The 27,959-nt window shown below is 30.6% G+C and overlaps 1 protein-coding gene across 2 annotated transcripts; it reads right to left on the reverse strand.

Moving 5' to 3' along the window:
- Positions 1-27: 27 nt before the first annotated feature.
- LOC139521811 (transient receptor potential cation channel subfamily M member 2-like) lies at positions 28-27,863 on the reverse strand. Of its 2 annotated transcripts, none has more exons than XM_071315450.1 (21): positions 27,718-27,863; positions 25,768-25,958; positions 25,070-25,260; positions 24,503-24,629; positions 23,723-23,870; positions 22,933-23,044; positions 21,114-21,303; positions 20,242-20,513; positions 19,666-19,785; positions 18,073-18,132; positions 17,602-17,749; positions 16,311-16,460; positions 14,747-14,846; positions 12,966-13,197; positions 11,767-11,871; positions 8,133-8,276; positions 7,541-7,852; positions 5,594-5,789; positions 3,806-3,968; positions 2,050-2,237; positions 28-1,444 (listed from the first exon to the last, which is right to left on the reverse strand). In XM_071315450.1, exons 2-21 carry the CDS (start codon positions 25,952-25,954, stop codon positions 1,362-1,364), a joined length of 3,228 nt encoding a protein of 1,075 aa, XP_071171551.1. In that variant the 5' UTR covers positions 25,955-25,958; positions 27,718-27,863; the 3' UTR covers positions 28-1,361. The 2 variants fall into 2 exon arrangements, with proteins under 2 accessions (XP_071171551.1, XP_071171552.1); XM_071315451.1 differs by having other exon boundaries at positions 16,326-16,460; positions 27,718-27,850.
- Positions 27,864-27,959: the final 96 nt, after the last annotated feature.

The raw sequence follows: 27,959 nt of genomic DNA on the forward strand, positions 1-27,959 counted from the left end.
ATCCAATGCTTTGAAATTGGAAAAAGAAAAAGAACACGTTTTTATTATATAATCAAACATCAAAAGTTGTAAAACACAGTATTTGCAATCAAACAAATTAATTTGATTCGAGAGTCTAAAATACACTGATGGTGGACGTTTCGTCTGAATATGTACCAGAAGCCTAATTGCCAGCACTAAGGCTTTCTCACCCACAAGCGTAAATAGCCACAGCCGAATATAACAAAATATTTCGGCAGTTTTTTTTTTATTATACTATTTTACTTTGTTGACTTGGTATTCAAGCTATTTGTTTCAAGTGCAATGGTCGAGTCTTGAAGTAATCCGAGTCCTAATTATGCACTTATTTCATTGATTATATAGTGAATCATACATTCTTTCCAGTACTTAGTTGTCTAAGTCACTATGACTGGTATAACTCATGGATTAATTTAAATGAGTCTGCGGAGAAACATTTATTACACATGTAGACATACTCTTATTAAGTGTCTGGCATAGGAAACAATGCACCTTTAAGGGTAGAATCTTATGTATTATTACAAAGACATACATGTCGAGTTTGATCAAAAGCTTTTCGAATTCGAAAACAACTGTCACATTCATGACTTGGGACAGGTTGTTTTAACAACAAAAATGTTTTTTTTGTAACTGGCAGTTAAATAGACAGTTATAATATTATGCAAATAAATCCCTTAAACTAAGGTTATAGTAAAAATTGAAATTCAATTAGTTTAACGTCTTTTAAAATTAATAATCGCAATACAAATAATAGTTATCAAAGGTACCAGGTATCTTTACCATATTTTAATACGCCAGACGCGTGTTTCATCTACACAAGACTCATCAGTGACTCTCAGAACAAAATAGTTATAAAGCCAAACAAGTACAAAGTTAAAGAGCATTGAGAACCCGAAATTCCTGAAAGTTGTGCCAAATACGGCTAAGGTAATCTATTCCTGGGATAAGAAAATCCTTAGTTTTTTTAAAATTGTAAAGTTTTGTCAACAGGAAATCTATAAAAATGACTATATAATTGATATTAATGTCAACATCGAAATGCTGACTACTAAATAAGAAATCAAAGACAAAATACATAACAACACTAACTCAGTATGTGTATTGGAATTAGAGAAGAACCAGACTGCAAAATTTATTGTCATTAGTACCATGAATGAAACCATTTAAAATAATTAAATAAATCTACAAATTTTGAATTTAACATTAGTCTCAAATTTAAGCCTCAATGTTGAAACAGGTGCGTAATACAAAATGTTTTGACTCACACTTGGTCATAGCTAATAAAATTTGAACGACTGAAGTAATCTTCATACGAACGACGATATTGACAAATGGTTAAAATACTATATTTTTATAGCACGAATGCATTTGTTTGCACATATATCTTGTAATCTTTCCATCCGTTTGATTTCTCGTTCCTGTGCCACTGAAAAAATAATAAAAACAATATTACTGAATATACCTGTGAAATTGGACACATGGCAACTGATTAATGTTATGCACAGTGCAACAAAAAACAAGAATTTCACAAAACCCTAAAAAGACAAGGACACAGAAATTGAACAGATTATAGATCTCGTTTTCGTCTCAAACGTCTGACACAACAACTGCAGCAATATTTAGAAGTAAACTAGTAAAATAAAATGAAACCCAACAGAAATATAAACCAATAACAAAACAATGACATTAGTATCCTTGTGTTCAATTATTTTTTAGCAATTTGAATACTACATTAATCAAACACCTCAGATGTAACAACAGACATGTACATATTGCAACAATGGAAATCTGTAGACTCGACAACATGAAATTAACGTATCATTTTCATAAAAAAAATCAATGTTATCAAAAGAAAGAAAATCATTTTCGTAAGAACGCATGGTGATTGATTTTAAGCTGTCTTCGCAATGAAGTCTCCTTACCTGACAAACTTTAAGCAAATCCAAGGCAACGAATAAAAATAGAATATACGACTCAGTTTATTTTAAAGAAACATTAAAGTTAATTGCAAGTTATATAAATGTTACGTACCCTTTTCGAGATCTTTATCTTTATCGCAACTCTTTTTACAACGTTTGATGCATTTTGCAATCATCATAAAGGGTCTGATAATCAAATTGAGAGGAGCAGGAACTCTGGTGCGATAGTCCATAATGACAGAATATCTCCAATATCTCCACAATCTCTCAGAATTGGCTTGCACAATCTCAAAACGGTAACTACCAAAAATTAAATAGTTTGGATTTATAAACCGATTATTGTGTGAAATTTGATAGTGATATGAATTATTTGACTAGCAAGTATGATACTTTCTACCTTTAAATGAGTAAAAAGGTTGTAAATGAACTCATCATAGATACCAGGACTAAATTTTGTATATATGCCAGACGCGCGTTTCGTCTTCAAAAGACTCATCAGTGACGCTCGAAGCCAAATAAAGTACTAAGTTGAAGTGCATTGAGACCAAAAATTCCTAAACGTTTTGCCAAATACAGCTAAGGTTATCTATTCCTGTAACATATGCACAAAGATCAGAATCTTCATTTTTTTATACCTCAAATGCATTCTTTTTTGTTATCTTTTCTACATAAGAAAATGCCTGTACTAAGTCAAGAATATGACAGTTGTTGTCCATTTGTTTGAACGTTTGATTTTGCCTTTTTATTAAGCACATTGGCAATTTGCGTTTTGATTTTTTTTCGGTGTTCAGAATTTTTGTTATTTTACTTTTTTTTGTTTCTGCGTTAGAGCCATGTTGATCTGGCCATTTGGTCCCAGTGCTTATAGTCGTAAATGGGTGAATTTAGCATATATAAATAAAATTCAAAAATAAGAAAGGAATGAATGCGGTTGTTAATTTGATATATGCCTTTTGTGCTTCTTTGTAAAATATTTGTTTGTTATTATTGTTATTAGGATACTTCGCTTGTGGTACTTGTACGTCTTGTCATAATTGTTTATCATGTTCTCGTATTCTTGATTTTCAATTTTTCTAATGTGCTTTGTCTATATGCATTTTGGTGTAACTTCGAAAACTTGTTTGTTGCTTTTGTCTTTCATTTTTCCTATGTGCTTTGTCTATTTGCATTTTTATGCTTCTTTGTTACATATATGACGTACGTGACTCAGGAATATGACAATTGTTTTCCATTCGTTTGATGTGTTTAAGATTTCGATTTTGCCATTTGATTAGGGACTTTTCGTTATGGATTTCCTCGGAGTTCAGTATTTTTGTGATTTAACTCTTTATATACTGCATTGTGGTCGAAAATAAAACCATTTTACTTAAGCTTTTTTTTTTTAAAGAATTAATAGTTAATATTTTTAATAAAACATAATTTTGATGACATTTAAATCAAAAAAAAAAAATTCTTTAATTATTGCCAGCAAGGCATGTCCTTTCGATTTGCATCATTGTTTTTTGTCTTCTGTATTTCGATGTAACAACTAAAACAACAACTAAATTAGGATTTCTTTTCAAATATTGAATAAACTACAAGAAAAACAAACATGCTACTACATGTCGTGAATGATTATTTCATTACTTCGTTGTTTGAAGTAATTGTTTAACGGTTAGGATGATATATCGTTGGTATTGTTTTTGTGAAATTCTGGAAATAAAACCTATGATAAACATAAAAAAGAATATGTGTTATGATTGCCAATGAAACAACCCTCCACAAGAGTCCAAATGGCACAGAAATTCAAAATTCACCGTACGGCCTTCAACAACGAGCCAAGCCCATACCACATAGTCAGCTATAAAAGGCCCCGAAAAAACAAATACCTAAACAGAGCAATGACAAGATTAACCAACAACAGGTTAGATATTAGCATATACAAGGCAGCAATGACGATCAGGACCCAGTCATACTCAATGCATCTCTCCATACTAGGGTCACTCTCCCACACACTTCGGATCGAAGTACATGATGGCGCATTACTATTTTCTGTAAAATAAGGATCAATTTATAGTATATATATAAAAAAATGTTTATGTTAAGAAAGAAACTTTTATTTATTTGGGCATTTGTTTTATAGATAAAGTCAACTGGTTTTCTTTTCGTTCTTTCGATCAATACGATAAATATGTTTAGTAATATTCACAGTTACCATATTTATCATTATATTTCTTTAACATCACTACTATGAAAACGTCATTTGTTTTTTCGCCATCGAATGTGACTTATGATACACAACTATTCAACTGTCATGATGAGCGACACGACAGTACCACTCGAGAACCACAAGATATACTGACCTAACCGGAATACCTGCGATAACCCTTTTGTATGGTTCGTGTTAATCTTTTTGTTTTGATAAGTATTCTATTTGGTGTTTTGTAAACTATTGTTAGTCCTTTCATCATGTTTCATCGTTTATATACTAGTATGTGCTCATAGTATTTTCGGTATTTCTTCGACCTGTAGTTTTTAATGTCCCTTGGTATCTACAGCTTCTTTTTTAACCATACGTTAAAGGTTTGAGATGAATCGCTCTCTGGATACTCTTTTATATCCTCAAATGAAATAGACGTAATGACGTGTGGCGGTGGAAAATCATAAATCGTTAACTTCGTGTTGCGATTATTGGTTTGTGCATAAATCCGGCCGTTAGAATTCTTGTACATCTGTCATGTCGTGAACTTTTTAACTTCCTATGAGGTCAATGAGACTTATAATTGCTTCCATCTACAAATCACAGTAAAAAGACTAAAATGATTGATATCTTCTATAATAGTAAATTCTTTTAAATGCCACAAACACATAGAAAATATCTCTGTACAAGTGTGGGTTTCTTCATCTCCATGCATCTAGCATCACTTGCATAGTTCAATTGTCTACGTCATAAGTTCTTTTCCTTCACATGAACGATGATATATTTAAGTCAATTACCTGTTTCGATCGACACTGAACTTATTACTAAACTTAGATAACGGACATATTACCTCAAAAAGTCATTGAATTCAACTAATTCTTCTACGAAAATGACCAAACAATCCATTTATTGAAATAGTTTATGTGTATGTATTCCATTAAAAGAAGAAATCTACCGAACTCCGAAGAAAATTCTAAACGGAGGGTCTATGAGAAAATGACATTATCATAAGCCCAAACACATCTAACGAATTAGTAACAATTGACATATTCCTGATTTGGTACAGGCATTTTCTTATGTAAAACAAAACATAAACCTGGTTTAATAGGTAGTTTAGTAGCTAAACAAAATTCCATTATATGGACAACGATGTGGAACAAAAATCAAACAGATATAATAGGTAAAACTGTCACAAACAGGGGTACAGCAGACTTTGTAATTAAATATTAAAACTCTAAAAACAAAAAATATGTCAACAAAGAAAAAAACAAAATTCATATTGACAAATAAAATTGAGAATGGAAATAGGGAATGTGCCAAAGAAATGAAAGAGACAACAACCCGACTATAGAACAGACAACAGCAGAGCACATCAGCAAAAACGAAAGACAAAAATAAACCTTCAGATTGCATAAAAAAGCAAGCACATACATATCATCTTACGCTGAACCTGTCTTATTAGATTACATAATATTACCTTTAAAATCTTCCAAGAAAAGTTCCCCATAAATCTGCCAATACGGAATGTACATTATCTTCCAGATCCTCCAATAAGTCCAATGAGTTGGATTCCACATATCATAGTGCGCTGGGTACATATTTGCATGATACAACACACCGACCCCCATCATAAAGACAAACAAAATACCGATGAATCGAAATAGGTCTTTCAGCTGAAATATGAAAGTGTAGTAATAGGTGCGAGATTAATGTCTGATTGAGATCTGAATAATTAAGAAATTGGTAATGAATAGGTGAATAAGATAAACATGCTATTTCTGAATACTGAAACATTGAGTGTAAATGTGAAACATGATCTTTTATCTAAATGTTATTTAGTACTCTTTACATTTTAGCAATTTTTTTTTAGTCCAAAATGCAAAAACGAAATGTCATATAAAATCGTAATTACCAACAAGTGCAAAGCATTTGGATTCTTGATAATGAGTAAAATAGGATGTGGGTACTTTGTAAGTATCAATGAGACAAGTAAATGACTAGACTAACAACCAAATTATATATGGTCAACACAACACAAGTTTGTAATTTGTATACTGAGAGGAACATCATCGAAGGCGGTTGAAATGAAAAAGACAATATTTATGATCAGAAAGGCAACTGCATCAATGAATGTTTGAAGGCATCAATAAAATTGCAAAAAAATCATCATCTAAAATGTATCGTATATCTGAGAGAAAAAAAATTGAATGACTAAAGCATTTTAAATTTTTTTCAAACAGTTTTATCAATTGGTGTTTTTTTTTTATTCGCATAAAGTACCAAGAAGTACATAATTGTAATAATAAACTTAATCATACTAAATTTGATAAACATAGGAATCTAGCTGTCTAAATATTAGTTTTGAAATATCGGAGTACCGTCTCACCGGATTAGAGGACACAACCGCGGACACGTCGTGGAATATCATTAACGTTTTTTTTTTTTAATTTAGAGTTTAAAAGTTATTGCACATTGCGGTGAATAAAAATCGACATTCCGAATTACCATAATAAAATCTTATAGTTTGTAACCCTTAATAAATTTTTGATTTTAATCAAATGATTTTCTAGTCTGCCTAGATCGAAATACTTGTGTAATGGACAATATTTAATCAACAATTCTAAAGATTGACAAAATATTTGGCTCTAAAGTAAACAGAGAAAAGAGAAGTACACCTTGTCCAAGCAAAAAGATTTGTTTTAGTTCGAAAGAGCCACCTTTACACAACCATCTATTAATCAATCGAAATAACTATTCAAATTTTATTCCTCTGACCCGAAATTAAACTAGATGGTCAGTGACAAACGTCTCTTATTCTAACAAGAACACGATCACAAAAAATGAGAAGTCTGTCAAAATTAAGTTTACTGGAAGAATGGGACTGTCATACAAGTGATAGGCTTAGCTATCTATTAAATCAGGTTGAATCCACCATTTTCTACTCAAGAAAATACCTGTACAAAATCAAGAATGTGACAGTTGTTAACCATTTGTTTGATGTGTTTGAGCTTTTGATTTTCGACATTTAACAATGGACTTCGATTTTGAATTTTCCTCGGAGATCGATATTTTTGTTATTTTACGTTTTATCAATATATATAGACTTGAAAAAAAACAATCCTGCTACAATATATAATAAAGAAATATTAACTTAAGTGGATGATGAAAAAATACGAATGCAGTGAAGTGAGAGGTTTCGTTCCATATGTAGTGCTCACTGTGACTTTGAGATGAAGAGCAGCAATTGCAGCGCTGTTCCTTATCTCTTTATGTTTTTTGTTGTTGTGCATGACCTGATTTTTCATTTTCTATTATGGTAAGTATTTCTTTCATAAATTTTAATCATTTAAATTCGATCTTCTTCCTTTAAACCTTTATATACCACGCTTTCAAACGGTTTAAAAGTAGAGTTCATAAAACCTACCATTTCCTTGATCATGATTATCTTTGGTCCTAATTTTCTAGACATCAAAATTGAATGTAGAAATCTCATGTAAACGGTAAATAAACTGAGACTGTAAAATCGTCTAGCTAAAGCACCATTTGTATCGTCATCATCAAAGAACCGAACTATCATGGCTGCAATTGTTATCCAGTACGAGATGAAGTCAAGAGAATTCCAAAAGTCGTAAAAATATCTTTTTATCCTGTATTTTATGGACAGACTTAATGGTTTGTCTTTCTCCTCCTCTTTAGCAAATCTGCTTTTGATGACTTCATTATTCCAAGGTAAAATCTTTAATAGATATTGGTAGGAACTATCACTTAATTGAAAATAATTTTAAAAAAGGGACTGATTTACAGTACATTAACTTTATGTTCAGGCAAAACGATTTACATAAAAAAGTGAGCTAACACGCATTCAAAAAATATATCACAAATTATTACACTTTATCCAAACAAACATTATAAAATTTATTCATCAAATTTCAATAATCAACTAATATCCGCAAATTTTACCAATAACATAAATTACTTTCTGAGAATTACGTTTAAGCAACAGAAGTGGAACTTACTCCTCTATATTCCTCCAGAATATCCCCTAGTAACCATATGTAAACCAACCACTCATAAACTCCAACGGAACCAATGTTCTCATAAACTGATAATTGTGTTAGCAGGAATGCACTATAACATACCATTGCAGCAATAAAAAATATCTGAAACGCAGAGAAATGTGAGGTACCATGATAAGATTAAGTAGAAGTAAGGTTTCAGGAAAACAGCTTAAGTATTTCGTAAATGAATTCTTTGAATTTCAGTGGTTACGTATACAATATATAAACTTTATTTTCGTCATTCTGATTTTTGTTTATTATACACTGATGCGTTTTCCATATTTTCTTCACGACTTCACACTAAAATGTATGACCAACGGGACGATTTCAACTTCTCAATTATCAATTTCCCATTTCTCAACAGTTACATAACCTCTGTCCCATCGTATGATGTTTACATATCTCAGTTGATACGTTATGCTCGTGCATCTTCCCACTATGCGGACTTCATATACAGGACTGTGCTCCGACAAAGTTATGAGGGGGAAAGATTAAAAATGACATTTCCTAAATTTCATGGACACCATCACAAATTGGTTGATCAATACACTACAAAAGTCAAGTCTAAAAGTCTGAAAAGACCAGTTTTTGTCTTGATTTGCATGAACTTTTACTCGACATTCTCCAAAAGTATGACTTGTGTCTTAATTTTTCTTGACAAATTTTCATTTATATCAAGTTTGTATGAAAATTACTTGACATATTCTTGACATTCTGAATATGGTCTTAAAATTTCTTGACAAATTCTTGACATTTAAATACTGTCTTGAAATTTCTGAACATGTTCTCGACATTCTTATTTTTTCTCAGTATGTCTTGACATATTCTGAACATTTTGAATTGTGTCTTAAATTTACTTGACAGTTCTGAGTTTAAATCTAATGTTTAAAATAATTTAAATTTGGATGTGTTGATATAAAACAATTTAAAATTGAGTTTTTAAATAATTACAAATTTTGATTCCTAAATTTTATAAATTAAATGATTACAACCAATCATACTGTAGACATATTTCATTCTACATTCATAATATTAAATGTTTATATGGTAAAAAATTATTGTACCAAAATGTGGTTTATTTATATATTTATAGCAAATTATGATGATATACAAATCATTCATTTAACAGAAGAAAAATTGTGTAATGTCATCTGTTGGAATATATTTTAAGTATTACACATGGACAGGATGTTCCCCATAAAATTAAGATATTCCACACCCCCAGAATACACGCAACTGTCAAATAGAAATTACTGCTTTACCTGTAATAAGCCATACAAATTATCAATTGGCCGACCATGCCACTACAATTTAAAAAGTTTGTTCATGAAAAATGAATTGAAAATTGAATATTTCCCAAAGATTAAAAGAAAAGTATTATCTACCCCAGGAGATAAAAAATGTATTTATAATGGGTCCATTTTCTATAGAAATCATTGGTCTTATGAAATGGATCCCAAACAGACATGCATGATATAGATCTTAACATTTTTTCTTTTTCGGAAGGTCAGTTATCAAAAATATTTATTTTTGTTAAAAATTTATAAAATTCAACACTCAAATTGAAATAAAAAATGTTTTTTTGGTTGTCCTAAAAAATGAACAAGGTTTTTGAATCAAGATGGGAACTAAGTCTTTGACCTTCACGAACCCCCCCCCCCCCCCCTCCTCTTATTTCAGCCACACAAACCCAAAAGATGAATTTTGGGGTCCAAAAGAGACGCATGGTCACATTTTAAAACTGCCTAAGTGAAAACAATTAATTAAACGTTTAATAAAAATTAATCAAAATCAAAGTACATGGGGGATTATTCAGGGTATTCCAACTAAGTTGCACCAAAAGGGTATCTTACTACACAAAATTAATTCTTGATTCTTCAAAGTTTAGTTTAGCCATAATAAGTATATAACAGCAAAAGAATGTCACAAACAGTGCAGAATAAGTCTGTTCACATTTTTAGGCGAAATTTATACTGTTGAGATAGTGTCAAGACATATTTTAGACTGTCAAGAATGTGTCGGGACATATTCAGACATTATTTAGAATGTCAAGAATATGTCAAGACATATTCAGACATTATTAAGAATGTCAAGAATGTGTCAAGACAGATCGAGACGTTATTAAGAATGTCAAGAATATGTCAAGACAGATCGAGACAAATTTAAGACAGTCAAGAATTGGTCGAGACTAATCCAGACTCTTATCAGATGATACAGGAAGTGTCGGGAAATTTTAAGACAATGTTCATACTGTCAAGACACATGTCAAGAAAAATCAAGAACCTTATGAGACAAATTCATACAATGTCAAGATTTTTTTTAAATTATTAAGACAAATCAAGAATGTCGAGTAAAAATTCATGCAAATTCAGACAAAAACTGGTCTTTTCAGACTTTTTGACTTTTGTAGTGATATACGATGTGTCCGTGTTAAAACTACTAATAAATAAGGATAGTTTTACCACGTCTTAGATCGTAGTATATCATTTACGTCGACTGGTCTTTTAAGTACCGAACGTGACCTATTTCCGAGAATGACTGTTTTGCTGAGTGTGAAATTGCATTGCTATAATACGTGTCACGGTATTTGGCAATTCAACATTCATGGTATATATTATAGATATGGTATAGGTATTATTATATGTCTCATCGATTATAGTTGTTATTATATTGTTTGTTTTCTATTCGTATGTAAAAGTAAAGATAATTAATCCCACAGTTCATTTATATGATTTTAGTTTAAAGAACTTATATGTACACGATTTTGTTTTTAGAAGAAATACCGACATAGCTAGATAATAAAATTGATTATCTAATTACTAATACAGTTCTATATCAATATTATTGTAAATGTTATAAAATACATCAATTAACATTAATACAAAACTAATCTTGAACTGTATTTAATTTATTTTAGCGACATTATATGTTTATTCATCAAATATGCTTGTTTCATTTTTACTTCAAGAAACCAAGCTTAATATCCAATTTTTAGAAATTCACATGTGACCTCACTTTTGTGGCGTTGATGCATTCGCGTGGTGGATAGTTTGTAATTCTACAATGCTGGTTTTTTTTGTGTACTGTCCTAAATTATTTTACGTATTCGTTGTTATTCTGTGGTTAACATGCAGAAATGTACTCTCATATTATTTATGTATGTATTTCTCTGTCCTGAAAGTTTTTGCATCTATTTGTACTGTATTCCTGTCATGTAATGTTGTCATTTTAGCGGTATATTTTACATTTTCATTAAGCGCCACATAACCAGGTTCAACCAACCATTGTTCTTAAAATGTCTTGTACCAAGTCAGGAAAATGGCAGCTGTTATATTGTGTTGCACTTCGTTGTTTCTCTTGTTTTCCTCTTGTGGTTGATGTGTTTCCCTCGGTTTTAGTTTGTAAGCCGGATTTGTTTTCTCTCAATCCATTTTATAACTTATGAACACCGGTATACTATTGTTGCCTTTACTTCTTTCTCAACTGATGAAGTTTTAAAAATTCATAAGAACTAAGACTATACTCTATTGGACATAGTTAAACTTATATATGTTTGTAATTATATATCCTTGTATTTTCAAATATTACTTACATAGTTTATTAAAAACCGGGTAAGTGGGGCAGAAACAAATCTAAAAAACCGTATGTTGCTGGTCTTAACTCTTCTATAGTATTGGCAATAACAGAAGAATCCGTTCTAAAAACATAAATAAAAAAATGTCAAGTTCATCATGTGTAAAACGATTGATTCAATGAAAAGATTGTGCTACTTACATGATATGTAAGCAGAGTCACCAAGGTGTGGAAAAGAGACTGGAATACAGGGGTATCTGTAGTATCGGACTACCCTGTGGACAAAGCAAGTCATGTGTGTCATCAAATAATATTGTAGGATATCGGCGCATTAAAGAAATATAACGATGATTCGAATATTGTTTGAGACAGAAACTGTACGTCGCATTAAACATTAAAAGAACTGTAAAATATATAACATATGCAAGAAACGAACAAATTAAAGTCAATTATAAAGAAAAGGAAAATTTTAACCATTCGTATCACGTCTTAAGTAACTGCTGGATGTGACCGTCTGGTTTGGAACAATCTATTTTATATGAAATGTGTTCTTTCTGATTGAACACAGGAAATATATTCTTTCAGACTTTAGCGTGACAGTGGTATTTAATAAAAAAAATATTTTAAGCCCGTTTTTACATTTTAACTGAGAGTTGTCCTGTTGAATTTTCAATATATGGGGAAAAATATCGTATGATTCCCAATAAAGGTCAACATTTTGACTTCAACAATGAGCAAGGCATAAAAGCTCAAACAAGACAAATGTAAAACAATCAAACGAGAAACTAACATCATAAATGTGTATAGAAAATAATAAAATTAAACAAATACATACAGCTGTTTTGTGTATTGAGACGCGTAACACATTTTAAAAATATTCACACTTATAAATTTGAAATTTCAAAGGACACTTTTATACAGTAAAATAAGGGAATACATTTTTTTATCTATTTATACTAGTTAACGAATATAATGAAAATCAAGTACTTTTATACAGCCACTGATTTATATTCGAATTTAGAATTATTATATCAATATCTGCTTAAACATCATCAGCAATGATACAACATTTTTCAGAAATGACTAGGTAACTAAATACATTATATATTTATTTACATCAAACCCACAGTCTTATCCAAAGAACAACCGAAAACTACATTTCAAGCCCAAACTTGTTGTAATATAAGTTCAATAACCTATAAAATAATATTCACTTACCAACCAGAAATCTTCAAGATTTGCACCTATTTCACGGTACCAAATTTTGTTAAGACGTCTTTGTGCACAGCTGTATGCAATAAAGTCAAGCATGGCGTTATCAAAAGCACACTCTAATGGACTGACTTTTATATTCCATACAGTTTGTTCCGTTAAAATCAGATCCATCGCTACTTGTGGTTCCTCCTCATAGAGTTTTCTTTGTAGATCAATAGCACGGTTTTCAAAAATTCTAAATATAATTATGGCTTTTATTATTATTTGAATATCTTAAACGTCTACAAAATATTACATAATATTACATGTCAAATCACACTACAACATTGATATCTGAAAAATTATAGCATGTTCTAATGTATGTAAACGACGTTCCAATTAAAACAAGGATATGCGCATTACAATAATGTCATGCGTTTCTTATAAGCAATTAAATAAGTAAGCAAGTAGATAATTTATTATAGTGACATGTGTAGCATAAGTTATATTTCATAATAATACAATAGTTGTTTAAAATGTTTAAGTCACTTTAAACTTAATGTTCATATTTTCAATAAGCAATGTAAGATTGTTACTTGTTATTTATAACGACACGAATTCTAAATTCATATTTTTAACATAAATGTGTGCCTCAACATAAAATACGTTTATTGAAAATAACCACAAATAAAGTCTTGTATTTAAGATACCATGATAAAAGGATAAAGAAAAACAAACAAGATCAAAGTCAAAAAAGATAGGTACAAAAGACAAGTACATGTAGTTAAAACTATAGATGGAACAATAAGGACTCGTAAACAAAACACAAAAAAAAGGATTAGAAGTTTTAACGTAAGGGTAACAGCAGTTTACCGATGTTCAAAACTCGTATATTCAGTTAAATATTTCAAGCAACAGACGAAATCCCAACAAAAAGAGCATGAAATACAAATCGAACCCTTATGCATCGACAAAATTAGTATATTATTTTGTGTATGCATCACTCCCATTAACTGTTGTTAAAATGTTCGTTAATATAGCTCCTTTAGGTGTAATACCACCAAATCATAGTACGCATATGAGAAAGGGTCGAAAAAAAAACTTCCCTTGAATTTGAAAGTTGCAGGAAATAAATCATGCATTTTATTGCAGTAAAAAAGTAAGAGTCATACATATATATCTTGGGTGTTTCAAAGCATTTTTGTTTTTGTTTTTGTTTTCCTGTAGAATATTTTGTAAACTTGAGGTTACATGGTTACTTAATTAAACTTGTAGACAGGAACGAAAGGGGTGAAAATTTGATTGGTTAACTTGAAGGGATGTTTATTTTCTTACATGCAATGAAATGTTATGTGAAATTTTATTTATAGTATTGGACAGGATCAAACTTTACTCATGCCAAGTATTTCTTTATTTGAAACAAAGAAAAATTCGTCACATTTTTTTGAAAATTTAAAATTTAAGAGACACCAATTGGGGAAATTCAATGGTGGGATTATACCTATATCCGTCTTTAAGAAATTTTAGAAGTTAAAATCCCTTCCTAGTTAGTAGCCTGTAATTCAGTGGTTGTAAATTGTCATTTATATCCGTCTTTCGTTATTTTGTTTTTTAACCTTAATCAGGTCATTGGTTCTCTCGTTTGAATTGTTTCGTAATTTGTCATGTCGTGTCTTTTAATAGCTGAATATATGGCATGAACACTACTCATGGTTGCTGACATCCACCCACGGCATATGGACTGGTTTGGATTATTGTATCAATGGCATTCATATCATATCTATAAGCATATATTGTAATTCTACCTGGAATGTCCTTTAATTGAATCATGTAAGAACTGATCTTTTCCACTCTTTGCTTTTTCAGCCATTCTCTTCAATACACAGCTTGCGAAAATAGCAGTTACTGCAGAATAAATATATCAGCTTTTTTAAAATTATACATGCATAACATATACTCAGTGATTTTTTTTGTTCATTGAACCAAAAGGACAATTCGGCAACACTCCTCTATACATGTTGCGGATTACTCGTATTAAGTAAACACAAAAGTTTTAATATTTACTTTATGTTTTTCTGCTTAGAATTTGTTTTTTGTTCGCCTGTCGTACAAGTGATATGTTTAGCTAGCTATTGAACCAGGTTTCAGATGGTATGGGAATATAAATTTAAAATGATAAAATATGTTCATACTTTGCCAAAACGTAGTATATACTGCGATTTGTTCAAAAATGTAAAAAAAATAAATAAATCAAAGGTCACTGCATTTTCTCAAGTTCCAGGTTGTGACAAAATGACACATTATGTATGGATTATACAGGAAAAAGCATCTTTATATGATTAGAAGCTAAACTAAATGATAGAAATGTAAAATGAAATACGGGAAGTTAGAAAATGATTTCAAAATAAAAGATATGGTCACCGTACGTTCTTTCCGGATGAAATCCAAAATAGCAAAATTTCATGTAGATTCCTTTAGAAAATGCACTATTTTCCCTGAAATGCTAATAAAAATTAGAAAATCAAAAATCAAACAGAAACAATTTGCGCATGTAATAATGTTAAAATCTTAAAAGTTTGTTCTTTTAAATGAAAATTCATATTAGTTATCTGCATTTCTCATAAAATATCTGGACCTTAGGTCCGAAGGTTCTCTGTTACTTACAATATAAGATGGCAAAAAACACCCTTACCACCTTAATCAACCATTTTCTTCATAACAATTTGTCTGTTCCAAGTTATGAATATGACAGTTGTAATTCATTCGTTTGATGTGTTTCAGTTTGTGATTTTGTCATTTGATTGGGGACTTTCCGTTTTGAATATTCCTCGGAATTCGGTATTTTTTTTAAAACTTAGAGTTGATGCTATTTGTAAATGTGTTTACATTCATCAGAGTTTGCTGAATAAACGATACGGTATATCAAATTTTATGAAGCCATACGAATTTCCTTATGAGCAACAAAATATTCCAAGCACATAACCAACAGTCGATAAATAAATTCGAAAAATAATTGCCAGTCTTGATAAGTTGTTAGGTTTTCTTTTTTGCTTTTGAATATGTTTTGTTACGGTTCTTTCCCACGTTTTGTATTTTGGAAAATGACTTTGACAGCTAGAATTTGCAGATAATGTTGTGTCCACATTTTTATTGTAACATCTTATCACTTTCAAAATATATCTTCTTAATTTCAATGTTAGAAATAATGTCTTATGTGTGTTAAATAAAAACAATACATAAACTGTTCGTTGATCTCAGGAAAATGTAAAAAAAAGTTAAATAAATAAAGCTCATCTCTGTCTCCGGTTTAATTAGATGGTCATTTTCAATATAGTATATATTATAGAAGGGAAAAAAGGAAATTCTTACACAACTGATTATTGCATTTGACCCAGAATATAGTAGCTAATTCTTGTCTATTTGCAAACAATGCCCATATAAGCAGATCTTGATAAATTTCTTTTCTCTGTGTTTCTGCATTATCCTTGTCAACCCTGAGTTCTTTTTTGCTGTAAAATCCTGATAATAAAAAAAAAAAAAAAAACTTTGCATAATTCGCTTTTACCGGTCATACCTAATGAATATTTCGCTTGAAAGTCAATAGTTTATTATTTGAATTCGTGTTCATGTGATCTTTAATCTTTATAATAATCTGTATATGGGTTTCGCATTTGCTCTTTTATTGAAAAGAATAAAATTGACAATGGAAATGGGGAATGTGTCAAAGCGACAACAACCTGACCATAGAGTAGAAAACAGCCGAACAACTGTTTCAACAGTGAAAATAAAATCAAAAGAGCACCAACATTATTTTGTTGACTGATTTAGCACATCAACAAAATGTAATCATTCTTTTACATGTACATGTAATAATTATATTGTGGTGTACTGTATTAGGAAGGTGTCCGTTAATATTCTGTAATTTACATGTTGTAATATGCACTATTATATCATTTTTTATGTATCAATCTGTCCTGAGTGTTCTTTTGTATATTTATACTTTAATTATGTCACGTTAAGTTGTCATTTTAGCAGTATTATTAACATTGCAGTATAAGCGGGAGATTTGGCTAGCTATAAAACCAGGTTCAACTCATAATTTTTTCCCTTAAAATGTCATGTATCAAATCACGAATATGGCAGTTGTTATCAAATAGTCCGTTTCTATGTATGTTGGCGTTTGTTTTAGCAGTGCAATATTTCTGTTATACTGTTGTTTTTTCTTGAAGTTGTTTTAATTTTTTTGGTTTTAGTTTGTTACCGGATTTGTTTTCGAATAATTTATTTATGACAACAGAGTTGTATCATGATATATATTTATTCGTGTAGATACATGATACATTGTTTTGTTATGTTTTTAAATCGTATATATACTTATGTTGTATAATTTATAATACATCAAGGGTTTTCAAAAATTAATTATGCTATATGATCAATACGAGGTGGATGTCTGAACAGAATATAAACATGAGATTAAATGCCCCTTTTCGATATGTTATATATCATATCTAAAATATAAAAAGATATGTTTAAACAGGGTTCTATTCTAGCATTGCTCAATATAAAGGTTTTATTGATTAGTTTATCCTAATGACTAGTGATTACCTGTTTCAAAAAATACAGAGTTAGTTTAAATCATTTTAAAATAGATAATACTTACTACGTGGATAATGCAAGAACTTTTGACATAGCTGCCTGCCGGACTGAATACACTTTTGGTAATTCTTCACAACCTGCTCATTATTCTTTCTGAGTGTAATCTTTTTTCTGTCTTTTAGTAACTTGTATGTAGCATCAGTTGACGATCCCTTTAAACAATGAACCAAATAAATACTAGATATGTAATCAATTCTTTTAGAAAAGAAAGCATGCTAGCGCTGTTGAATATACTGCTTGGATTTGTACATCTGTGTTGCTGTATGTATTTTACAATAAAACAAACTATTTCTATTTTACAGAATTTCTAGCATAATAACTTAAAACATGTATTGTTCTATCCGGATTTAATATGTTCATTTTTTGTAAATAATTCTCATTGAAACTTGCCATCATAGCAATTGATTGGCAATGATAAAACCTTGAATGATAAGTTAGTGAATGTTTGCATTCATCCATAAAGATAGTCACTCACCATCAGTATAGACCAAATATGTTGACAGTCACCATCAGTAGTACAGCTACATTCTATTGTCTATAGAAAAAATATAATAAAGTAGTTGTTTTAAATTTAAAAAAATGTATAACAAACATATGTTCTGATGGAATATCAACATCTTACTTTAACCCCAATAGTAGCAAACCAATTTTATAAATACACATGACATCACTAATAGTTGAGGTTATCTCCCCAATCGGATCACTAGCCCAGTAGTCAGCACATCTATGTAATAATAGATCATTTATATATACATTTAAAAAAAAATCAAATTCTAATGTTTTCTTTCAGACACAGATTTGTGTCGGTTAGCCAGAATCAGACTCATTATGAAATTCTAACATATGTTCATATTACTACACAACGCAGACAATTGTTGTTAAAGGTCGACACTTAATATAATTTCTGTTCAATGAGCTTTACCTCCATTTTTTATATTTATCTTATTTTTATTTATGTATAATATGAAATGTTTCGACTCTTTTTTTCAAATTCAATAGATTTCATAATATTTCAAGGCATAACTTTCTTTTTCTGAATATCTAAAACCATGATGAGCCTCATGACAAAAATGAATATCCTAGCCCTATACCCTATTTCACCATATAGTTAGGTCGATTTTTCCCGAGGGAGTTGAATAATTTCCTAATTAAGTACGGAAGAATCTACATATTTGAATGCACTTATATGAGGCAGGTTATACAGCACTTTATTTAAGTGAAAGAGGGCGAAATTCTTTTTCAAGAAACTATTATATATAAAGGCAACAGTAGTATTCCGCTGTTCGTAAATCTATGGACAAAAAACAAAATCAGGGAAATAAACTTAAACTGAGGGAAACGCATTAAATTTAAGAGGAGAACAACGACACAACATTTAAATGTAACACACATAGCAACATATACAAATTTGATAATAAAGATTACTATTTAAATATGTATTGAAAATGTTCAATTCAAAAACGTAAGTGTACGAGAATGTTAAGGTTTGTTCAGTGAAAACAATTACAAAAATACTTCTATACAAGTCTATAAAAATACAATCATTTTTCGTATAACAGATTTAAAAACCGGTTTTATTCTTACATGAGCAACACAACACGTTCCTCAAGTGGAACAGGATCTGCATATCCTTCCGTAGCACTGAGATCACCTCCGATTTTTTGCATACTGTTAATGTCGTTTAGTCATTTTTTCATTTGTTTCTTTGCCATGACGTTGTCAGTTTATTTTAAACTCGGGAGGTTCAAATGCCTCTCTTTTATAGAGATATCTTGTTTGTTAAGGGTTTTTAGTAATGTTCGGTAACTGTAAAACGTTGTTTACCCGTCAAACAGAAACTGATCTAATGTTTACTTGGTGAGTAAAATTTAAATGAAATCTGTTTTAACTTTGTCGCTTTTTCTGTTATACTTTTTTTTTCAAAATTATTCTACGTCTCAAATAAATTAATGTTTAAAAACTGATTCAAACCATTTAAACCATCGAAACATATTTCAAACGAAAAAATAATGCAGCCAAACAATTTGAAACTTCCTGTAACTATTATTTACACTTAAATTTTCTGTACCTGGAAATATATATACGGAAACTGCTGTCTGTCAAATTCTACATTCTCTTCTTGAAGTAAAACCTTTACATAGTCCACTCGGTTAGCGATAATTGCTTGTTTCAGTAGAATCTCAAAGTTCTAATGTATGAAAAACTGAACATCATTATACACATAAAGACTAAATACACTCATTCAGTTATGTGTTCAGTTATGTGTTATCTAAAGAAATATTAAAACTATTTGATTTTTCGAAGTAATATCTAAATAAAAAAGTTCGATTATACAAGAAAAATAAAAGAATATGCTTTTTTCTAGAAAAAAATAAATTATTATGTTTTGACTCTTTCAAGATCATTATGTAATGTGATTCTTGGTAATTGACTTTTATTGTTTGGATGCATATAAACGGTCAGTGTACTTTTTCTTACCAAAAACTTATATCTGGCAAATAGAAAATAAATCCTTTGTGTATATGTTTATAGTCTTTTTTTTATTATGCAAATATTCATAAAACGTATTTTTTTTAAATGTTTTTCCTTTTTCAGGGCATTTATGTCTATTTTTTTCAAATTTACTCCGGTACTTTATTCATACCTCTGTTTTAAAGTCGTTATCATCGACAGGCATTTCCTGAATGAACTGGTATGCTATGTAGAAGTATAATGGCAAAGAGGCTGGAGTCAGGGATGTTTGATAACGCTGCATAAACTCTTTCACTTCACCAGTAACATTCATGTTATTACACGTAACTGTAGACACTGGTTTTACGCTGTTATTTGGAAATTTCCTTTTCGGACCAGCAAAACCATTTGATTTTACCAGTATAGGACTAGTTCCGTATTCAGAATCATGGTATAACTCTTGGTCTACAAAGAAATACTTGTATGGGTAGTTTTATCATTATTATATAAAAGAGACGCGAAGGAATATGCAAACTCATAACTTGATAACTAATTCCCCAACATGCGTCAAAGTTTGATATGAAGTGGTTAGGACACAAACAACTGATCATACCCTGCACATGTATTCCCGAAAAATCATGATTGCAACTTATATCAAGTATGAAACTACTCACGATTTTCAAATTTTCTGTGTCGTTTTTTGTCATGGTTATGTCTGATGGTCTTTAATTTATTATTTTTGATATCCTCGTTCTTTTCGTTGACAGTAGCACCGCAGTATATCAAAACTGCCAAGCCATAAGCTATGTAAGTTTTAGAGATATAAGACAAAAACATTTATGAAGATAATAGTTTTACCTTCACTATATCTTATAAACCAAAGTCGTTTAAAAGTTTCCAATTTAACTAACGTGAATTTAACTATGTTAATGACTTTATCAGTACTGTTACTGACAGAATATAATGCTTATTGTGTAGAGTTCCTGTCTACATTTTATTGAATATATGATTTTACTTCCAATTTGCCTCTTCTTGATATTTGTTATACATGTAGTTAATATTCACCTAAGTTCTCATAGTTTTCTTCATTGGGTGTATCTTTTGCAAAGCGTCTGTTTCTCGACATTGGTATAGCAGATTTCACTGGTCTTTCGTCGTTATTTTTACGACCTTGGGACCATGCTCTTATAATCGACGTCACAACTACGTTCGAAAATTCTGTCTCGTCTTGTTGGTCTAAGTCAAATATGTTTACCTTGAATGATAAGCTTATACTATAGAAAAGTAAACCATCAGTTCACAACATACACCTAATGAATTTTAATTTAGTTGGTATCTTTGTTCGTTTTAGTAGTACAATGAACATATAATTTTCTTATTAAATACAATAACTATTACTTAATATCATGTTTTAACTTAAACAAAATATAGTATTGTATGTTATTATTGACTATGAATAAGAAGATGTGGTGTGAATGGGAATGAGACTTCTCTCCATCCAAGTCGCAATGTATAAAAGTAAAAAAGAAAGACCTTGAACACGGTGTCTTGCTTCACACTGAACATTAAAACTGTTCTAGTGTAGAACTGTCAGGATCAGTTCTAGGTAGAACTGTCTAAATCAGTTCTATGTAGGACCAGATCAGTTCTAGGTTAGAACTGTTCTAGCTAGAACTGTCTAAAAGGTGTTAGAATGACAGTTCTACATACTGTCCTAGAACGGTTCTCCTGACAGATTCAAAAATTCTGTCTCGTCTTGTTGGTCTAAGTCAAATATGTTTACCTTGAATGATAAGCTTATACTATAGAAAAGTAAACCATCAGTTCACAACATACACCTAATGAATTTTAATTTAGTTGGTATCTTTGTTCGTTTTAGTAGTACAATGAACATATAATTTTCTTATTAAATACAATAACTATTACTTAATATCATGTTTTAACTTAAACAAAATATAGTATTGTATGTTATTATTGACTATGAATAAGAAGATGTGGTGTGAATGGGAATGAGACTTCTCTCCATCCAAGTCGCAATGTATAAAAGTAAAAAAGAAAGACCTTGAACACGGTGTCTTGCTTCACACTGAACATTAAAACTGTTCTAGTGTAGAACTGTCAGGATCAGTTCTAGGTAGAACTGTCTAAATCAGTTCTATGTAGGACCAGATCTAGGTTAGAACTGTTCTAGCTAGAACTGTCTAAAAGGTGTTAGAATGACAGTTCTACATACTGTCCTAGAACGGTTCTCCTGACAGATTCTTACAGATTAGATGAGAGGTTAGAAGTGATCTCCACTGTATATAAATAATGAGTAACACTTATGAACAACTCCAACAAACGACAAACACTGACAAACAGGCTCTTGGCGTACGAGATATGCATACAAATGCAGCAGGTTTAAACATTATAACAGGAGCCAACAGTCATCCTAACCTGAGACAGTAGTGTAATATTACAACATGAAAATAGTTTGTTTTGTAATGCAAGGCCAATGGAAAACAAAATGAAAAACAATATTTAGCATCTATTCTAAATAAGTATACCAAACAACAGTCACTGATGATGTAAATCAAACGCCAGATAAAAACTTTTCAAAACTTGGAATAGTTATTTTCAAATTTCATTCTTTTTGTTGTTTTTTTCATTTTGTGTTCACCAACAATTCCTTCCCTCTTATCTCTGCATGCATAAGTTGTAGGGATTCGTGTACCTTTTGTTAATTTCCGATGATGTTATTATCGGAAATCTGATTTTGTATATCCATTTGGTTCCATGTTGGTGTCAAATATTAAGAAATGTTTGGTGTCTTAAAAAAGATCGCAAAAATATACTGAATTGTATTCGATCTCTAATCATTTTTGTAAATCAAAAGATTACTTACAAAATGTTTATTCTTCTCAATCTCTTTTATATAATTCTTAACTCTTTTGAAATCATCCATTTGGAAATAGATTCCAAAAAGCAGCGGTGCTCTTATCTCGATGGAATCAATGCTGCAATACATTTAGATTAGAAGTAACTATATAAAATGTTATAATTGTTTGGTTTACACTGTAGAACTTGATTCGGCCATTGCTCGAATCAATGAACAAACATTATGGAATGTTATAGTCTCGATGTGTGTTAACAGTGAAATTCTTGTTGACAGCATGACCCAAAATGATTGTTTTTTTTACCAAATGAAAAATAAATCCTCTAATTTTCAGGCCTTTCCAATAGATTGCTAGGTAGCTAAGCCATGTGTTGTTTGACTGCATTCGATGTCTTTATACGAATTCACTTCCGGTCAGAATAGGATAGTTAATGCAAGTCGTATCACACCGTTTTATGGTCACATATCTGTTCTTGGCCTAAATATGCATCACACTGATGCAAAGCAAACAACAATCAATGTGATTGTTCTTGTCAAAACATTTTATATGTTTTGCTCTCTTGCGGCAAGCAACAAGCAGATAATGTATACGCATGTTGTACAACAACAAAAATGTGGTCAATTTTATGTTTGTTATAAATTTAGTGTCAAATGTATTCTTTTAATTTTCATTCTTTAAGAGATAAAGTATTTGAAGCAAACTGTGTTATTCCATATTCATATATCATTTAAATATCAATATCATAGTGTTGGTCAATTTTCAAAACTGATAATAAGATGTATGGTGCTCAATTCTTACTTGTCGATACATTCTGCAATGAGGTCAGCAGCTTTACCGGATCCTTTTAACACTAAGACTGGTATACCTCGTTTTAATACCTTAACCACCTGATCCAATGTGGATAAATCTCCTTCAGCCACTATTACCAACACCGGGATCTTTATTTCTGTGAAATACGAATTCAATGTTCATCAAAAGGAAAATGTGGGTTAAATTGTAGCCTTTCAACGAAAACAATTACCAAAGCACGTTTGAAAGAAATATCTTAAGGAAAGTCACGAAAAAGCGGTATGATGGATTACAAAAGGGCTAATGTATCAACAAATAAATAACAAACAACAGTATAACGTTTTAAAGAATAATAAAAAAAAAAACATGGAAGTTTTATAAATTTTGTGTCGTTTTGATTACGGACTACAATAGAGAATAACAAAATATATATCATATGCCCATATTATACTTTTAAGTATCATGAAATAACTTAGCATTCATTGTTAAAGTACAAACTTTGAGAAGAATAAACTATTTGTTAAGATAAATAATTTTGACCAAACCTTCTAAGGATATTTTTGTATGTTCGTATAATACAAACCAGTGAAAGGTCTTCATTTTATAAAACTTTACTCCAGATATGGCTAAAATTTTTTGCCTGTTTTTGTTTTTTTTTTTAATTTTGATATCAGAATTACTATCTATAACTGTAGTTGCAAACAAGGAATAAAGATAATGACAAAACTGTTTTACAGTTAATGAATATAGTTCTTAAAATCAGTTAATAATGATAGATAATAAACATACTCAGATCATTTCCAAGTTCAACAAATGGAACATACTCCTTAGCAATACTCTCTAACAGATCGGCATGAAATATTTTGTATTCATCAGAGCTTTGAAAATTCAGCTTATAATATTTTTCTTCCACCAACTGAAATGTATACAAGAAAATAGTTATATAAAACTGACCAGTCAAACAATCTAATATAGACAACATCAAATATGAGTACTTTCAGATCAGTTTTTTTTTTGTGCTTGCGATATTTTTGTTATTTGTTTTGGTGAATTTGTACCGATCTCCTTATTTGTTAACACATCTCCTTTTCAATAATGTTTCGGCTTTGGAATTGATGTCAGAAATTAAAGTACTTTGTTTCTTTTGATTTTATGCATAATCATTTATTTGTTTACTTCGAATCAATCTGTTCTGCCATTTCCTATTTCTTACTGATGTTTACATGTTGTTCTTATGCTGTTTAGACCTGTTGACAAAGAAAAATATTGTTTAAACATCACCTTTGATTTGGCCGACAGATTGCAGCGTACAAGATTCACTACGAACGAACATTACTTGAAAACCCCCGTACTTACCTCTGATCTTTGGCTTTCTGCATTTTCAACGTTAACTCTGTCCTGCACGTTTCGTTCGTTCGGTCTCAGGCCAACAAGAGTGATGTTTGATTTTTCATCTGCCCCTTCTTTTAAGACACAGAAATCATCAATAGCTTCCCACACTAAATTACTCACTTTCTCTGTTGATCCTTTGTATATGACCAAGCAATCTACATGAAAACCAAGTTTTAATTATTATGAATATAAAGTGGCGATAAAGAGTATACCGGTATACAGTTTACATTACGAAAATAATATTATAATTGTTTCGTATTAACGGCTTTTTTTTTCGAGGTTTGTAAACGACCGTTGATTCATTTTCCCTAATGCCGATGGTATTTACAATTTTTCTGTAAAATAATAATTTTCCATTAAACGTTAAAGATATGACTTAAAGAAAAACAAAAGATACTAAAAAGTGGTATTTTAACTAATAAGACGAAAACAAACTGACGATGTCATGGCATAAAACTAAAGACGATGAAAACACAAACAACAGTACCAAAAACTCAGCATAGACAAATTAAGACTGAGCGACACAAACACCACTTACCGAGGTCATTTATTACTGAGGTTATTTTTCTTTTTCAAACTTGTGTTGACAGAAGACATAATGATTACAATGATATATTTGTTAATGAAAAACAGATACATTTACGAATAGTGATGCTACATACCTTTTGCCCCTTTTGCTGTTTCCGTCAATCCTAACTGAAATACCGGTGTAAGCCATGGTTTGGGCACAAAGCTGCTAGAATCACCGATTATAGACAGGACCAGTCTAGGATATCTATCATCCCCTAATCTAGTAAGGTCTCTTGTTAGATTTTCGACACTTGGTTCAAGTATTAATGTGTCAGTCATACCGCTAAAAAGTTTACAAGGTTTCTCAAATCATGTTATGCTTCAATGGCATGCTTCAATGGTAATAATATCTCTCAATACTGATTTTTTATAGGTACATTTTTGTACAAACATGGATTGTGTTGTCTATTAATTCAAACATTACTAAACATGTTTTCCTATAGAGTTAAAAACAGTTACTAAAATTTTATACTTACTCAAACTGTTTATAATATTACACTCAATCAATCAGATGGGTCTTGTTTGATTTTAATCTAAATAAAGGCAACAGTAGTATACCGCTGTTCAAACTCATAAATCCATGGACAAAAAACAAAATCGGGGTAACAAACTAAAACTGAGGAAAACGTATTAAATATAAGAGGAGAACAACGACACAATACTACAATGTAACACACACAGAAACGGACCAAGCATCAGAAAAAAATCCCCCGAGAATAACAAATATAACATCAAAACCAAATGCGTGAATTTGAGAAAGACAAGTACCGTGACACGTCTTATCGCAATGTGAATTTACACTCAAAAATAAGACAAAACAAACGACGCAATGTTAAAATGTAACACACGTGATTGAATTGTAATGTTTTCAACCAGCTTTCAGTGTCTGGGAGTTCTCTTAGATGCCTTAATTTCCAATTTTTCTTTTCGTGATTCATGTCAATCTGATGAGCTAGATTGTTCTAATGTTGTGCTGTTAAAATCGTGCCAGGTATAAAATAATAAAAGGTGAGGGAGGGTGATCGCTTGTTACCAGTTTTCTCATGACAGAAGCCTGTAAATGAGGGGTAGTTGGTCATTTTCCATCACATTTGTTTTTCGTTAATAGTGTTTGATTGGCAATTACACCCATCTTCATATTTGTGTATTCAAGTTTGAAGGCATTTCAGTGTTGTAATTATTCGAAGACATGTTAAATAGCAGACATTTTATTGGTGTCCTTGTCCCGGCATACTTTTTTTATAGTTTCTTTTCGAGTTACTACTAATATCTTCTTCAATTAAGTAATATTATTATCTATAAATAATTGAACAAGTATGATGCATATGTAATTATAGTTTAGTACATAACTCGCGATATCAATGGAAATTTAAAAAAAAAAAAGACCACATCCATACATAATTATGAATATTAAAACCAGATGTAGGTACGTGTGCTTTTTACACGAAAGTAGTTTGCATTTAAATTATTGAGATTTCTAATCATCAAGAAAAATAAAAATGTAGAAAATAATACATATTATTTTTTTTAGTAATGGCCATTTTACAGTGACATCAGTTGTATTAGTCTGCATTTATGGGAAAAGGTAATAACTAGATGCATTTACAAATTAAAGACAAAGATACCTACTCCGTCTGACAAAGTTGACCATATGATTATTTTATACTGCCTCTATGACCATGTAGCGTGCAAAGTAGAATTTGTATTCATTTATCCTTAACTTTCCATTTTGGGGTTTCTTTTAGCACCAAATTCATCAAGTGCTATTTTCATTTATGTATCGCTGATAATAAATTACAAATTGGCAGATTGATTTATTCATAATGTTCTACCATAATCATAAGATATCACTAAATTCCCAAGATTGGGTCGTACATACATTGTAATCATATAATATTTAACGAGTGCAATTTAAAGTCATATGAAAACAGTTTGTTCAATGGTCATGGCGAGATCAGTAGAACGATGCCCAATTGACACATCAAAAAACTATTGAAATACTATAGAAATAAAACAGTGCACAAATTTTATAAATTGTCTACCTGCATCTGATTATTTCCGTCGACTGCAGCTAAAGAGTCTATTCTTCCAAAGTATATATTTTACATTGTCGAGTAAAATTATTTAACAAAATTAAATACTGCATGCATAACGAAGACTTTTATTTCTATAAACAAACTATTCAAACAATGTAAAATCATTGATGAGTTGATCCGAATCAAAGACAAACGTAGAAAACGAATTTCTGAAAATTAGGTTTAAATTTGTATACAATACAAAATGT

Source organism: Mytilus edulis, chromosome 4 (genome assembly GCF_963676685.1).
Source record: "Mytilus edulis chromosome 4, xbMytEdul2.2, whole genome shotgun sequence".
NCBI classification, from domain to species: domain Eukaryota; kingdom Metazoa; phylum Mollusca; class Bivalvia; order Mytilida; family Mytilidae; genus Mytilus; species Mytilus edulis.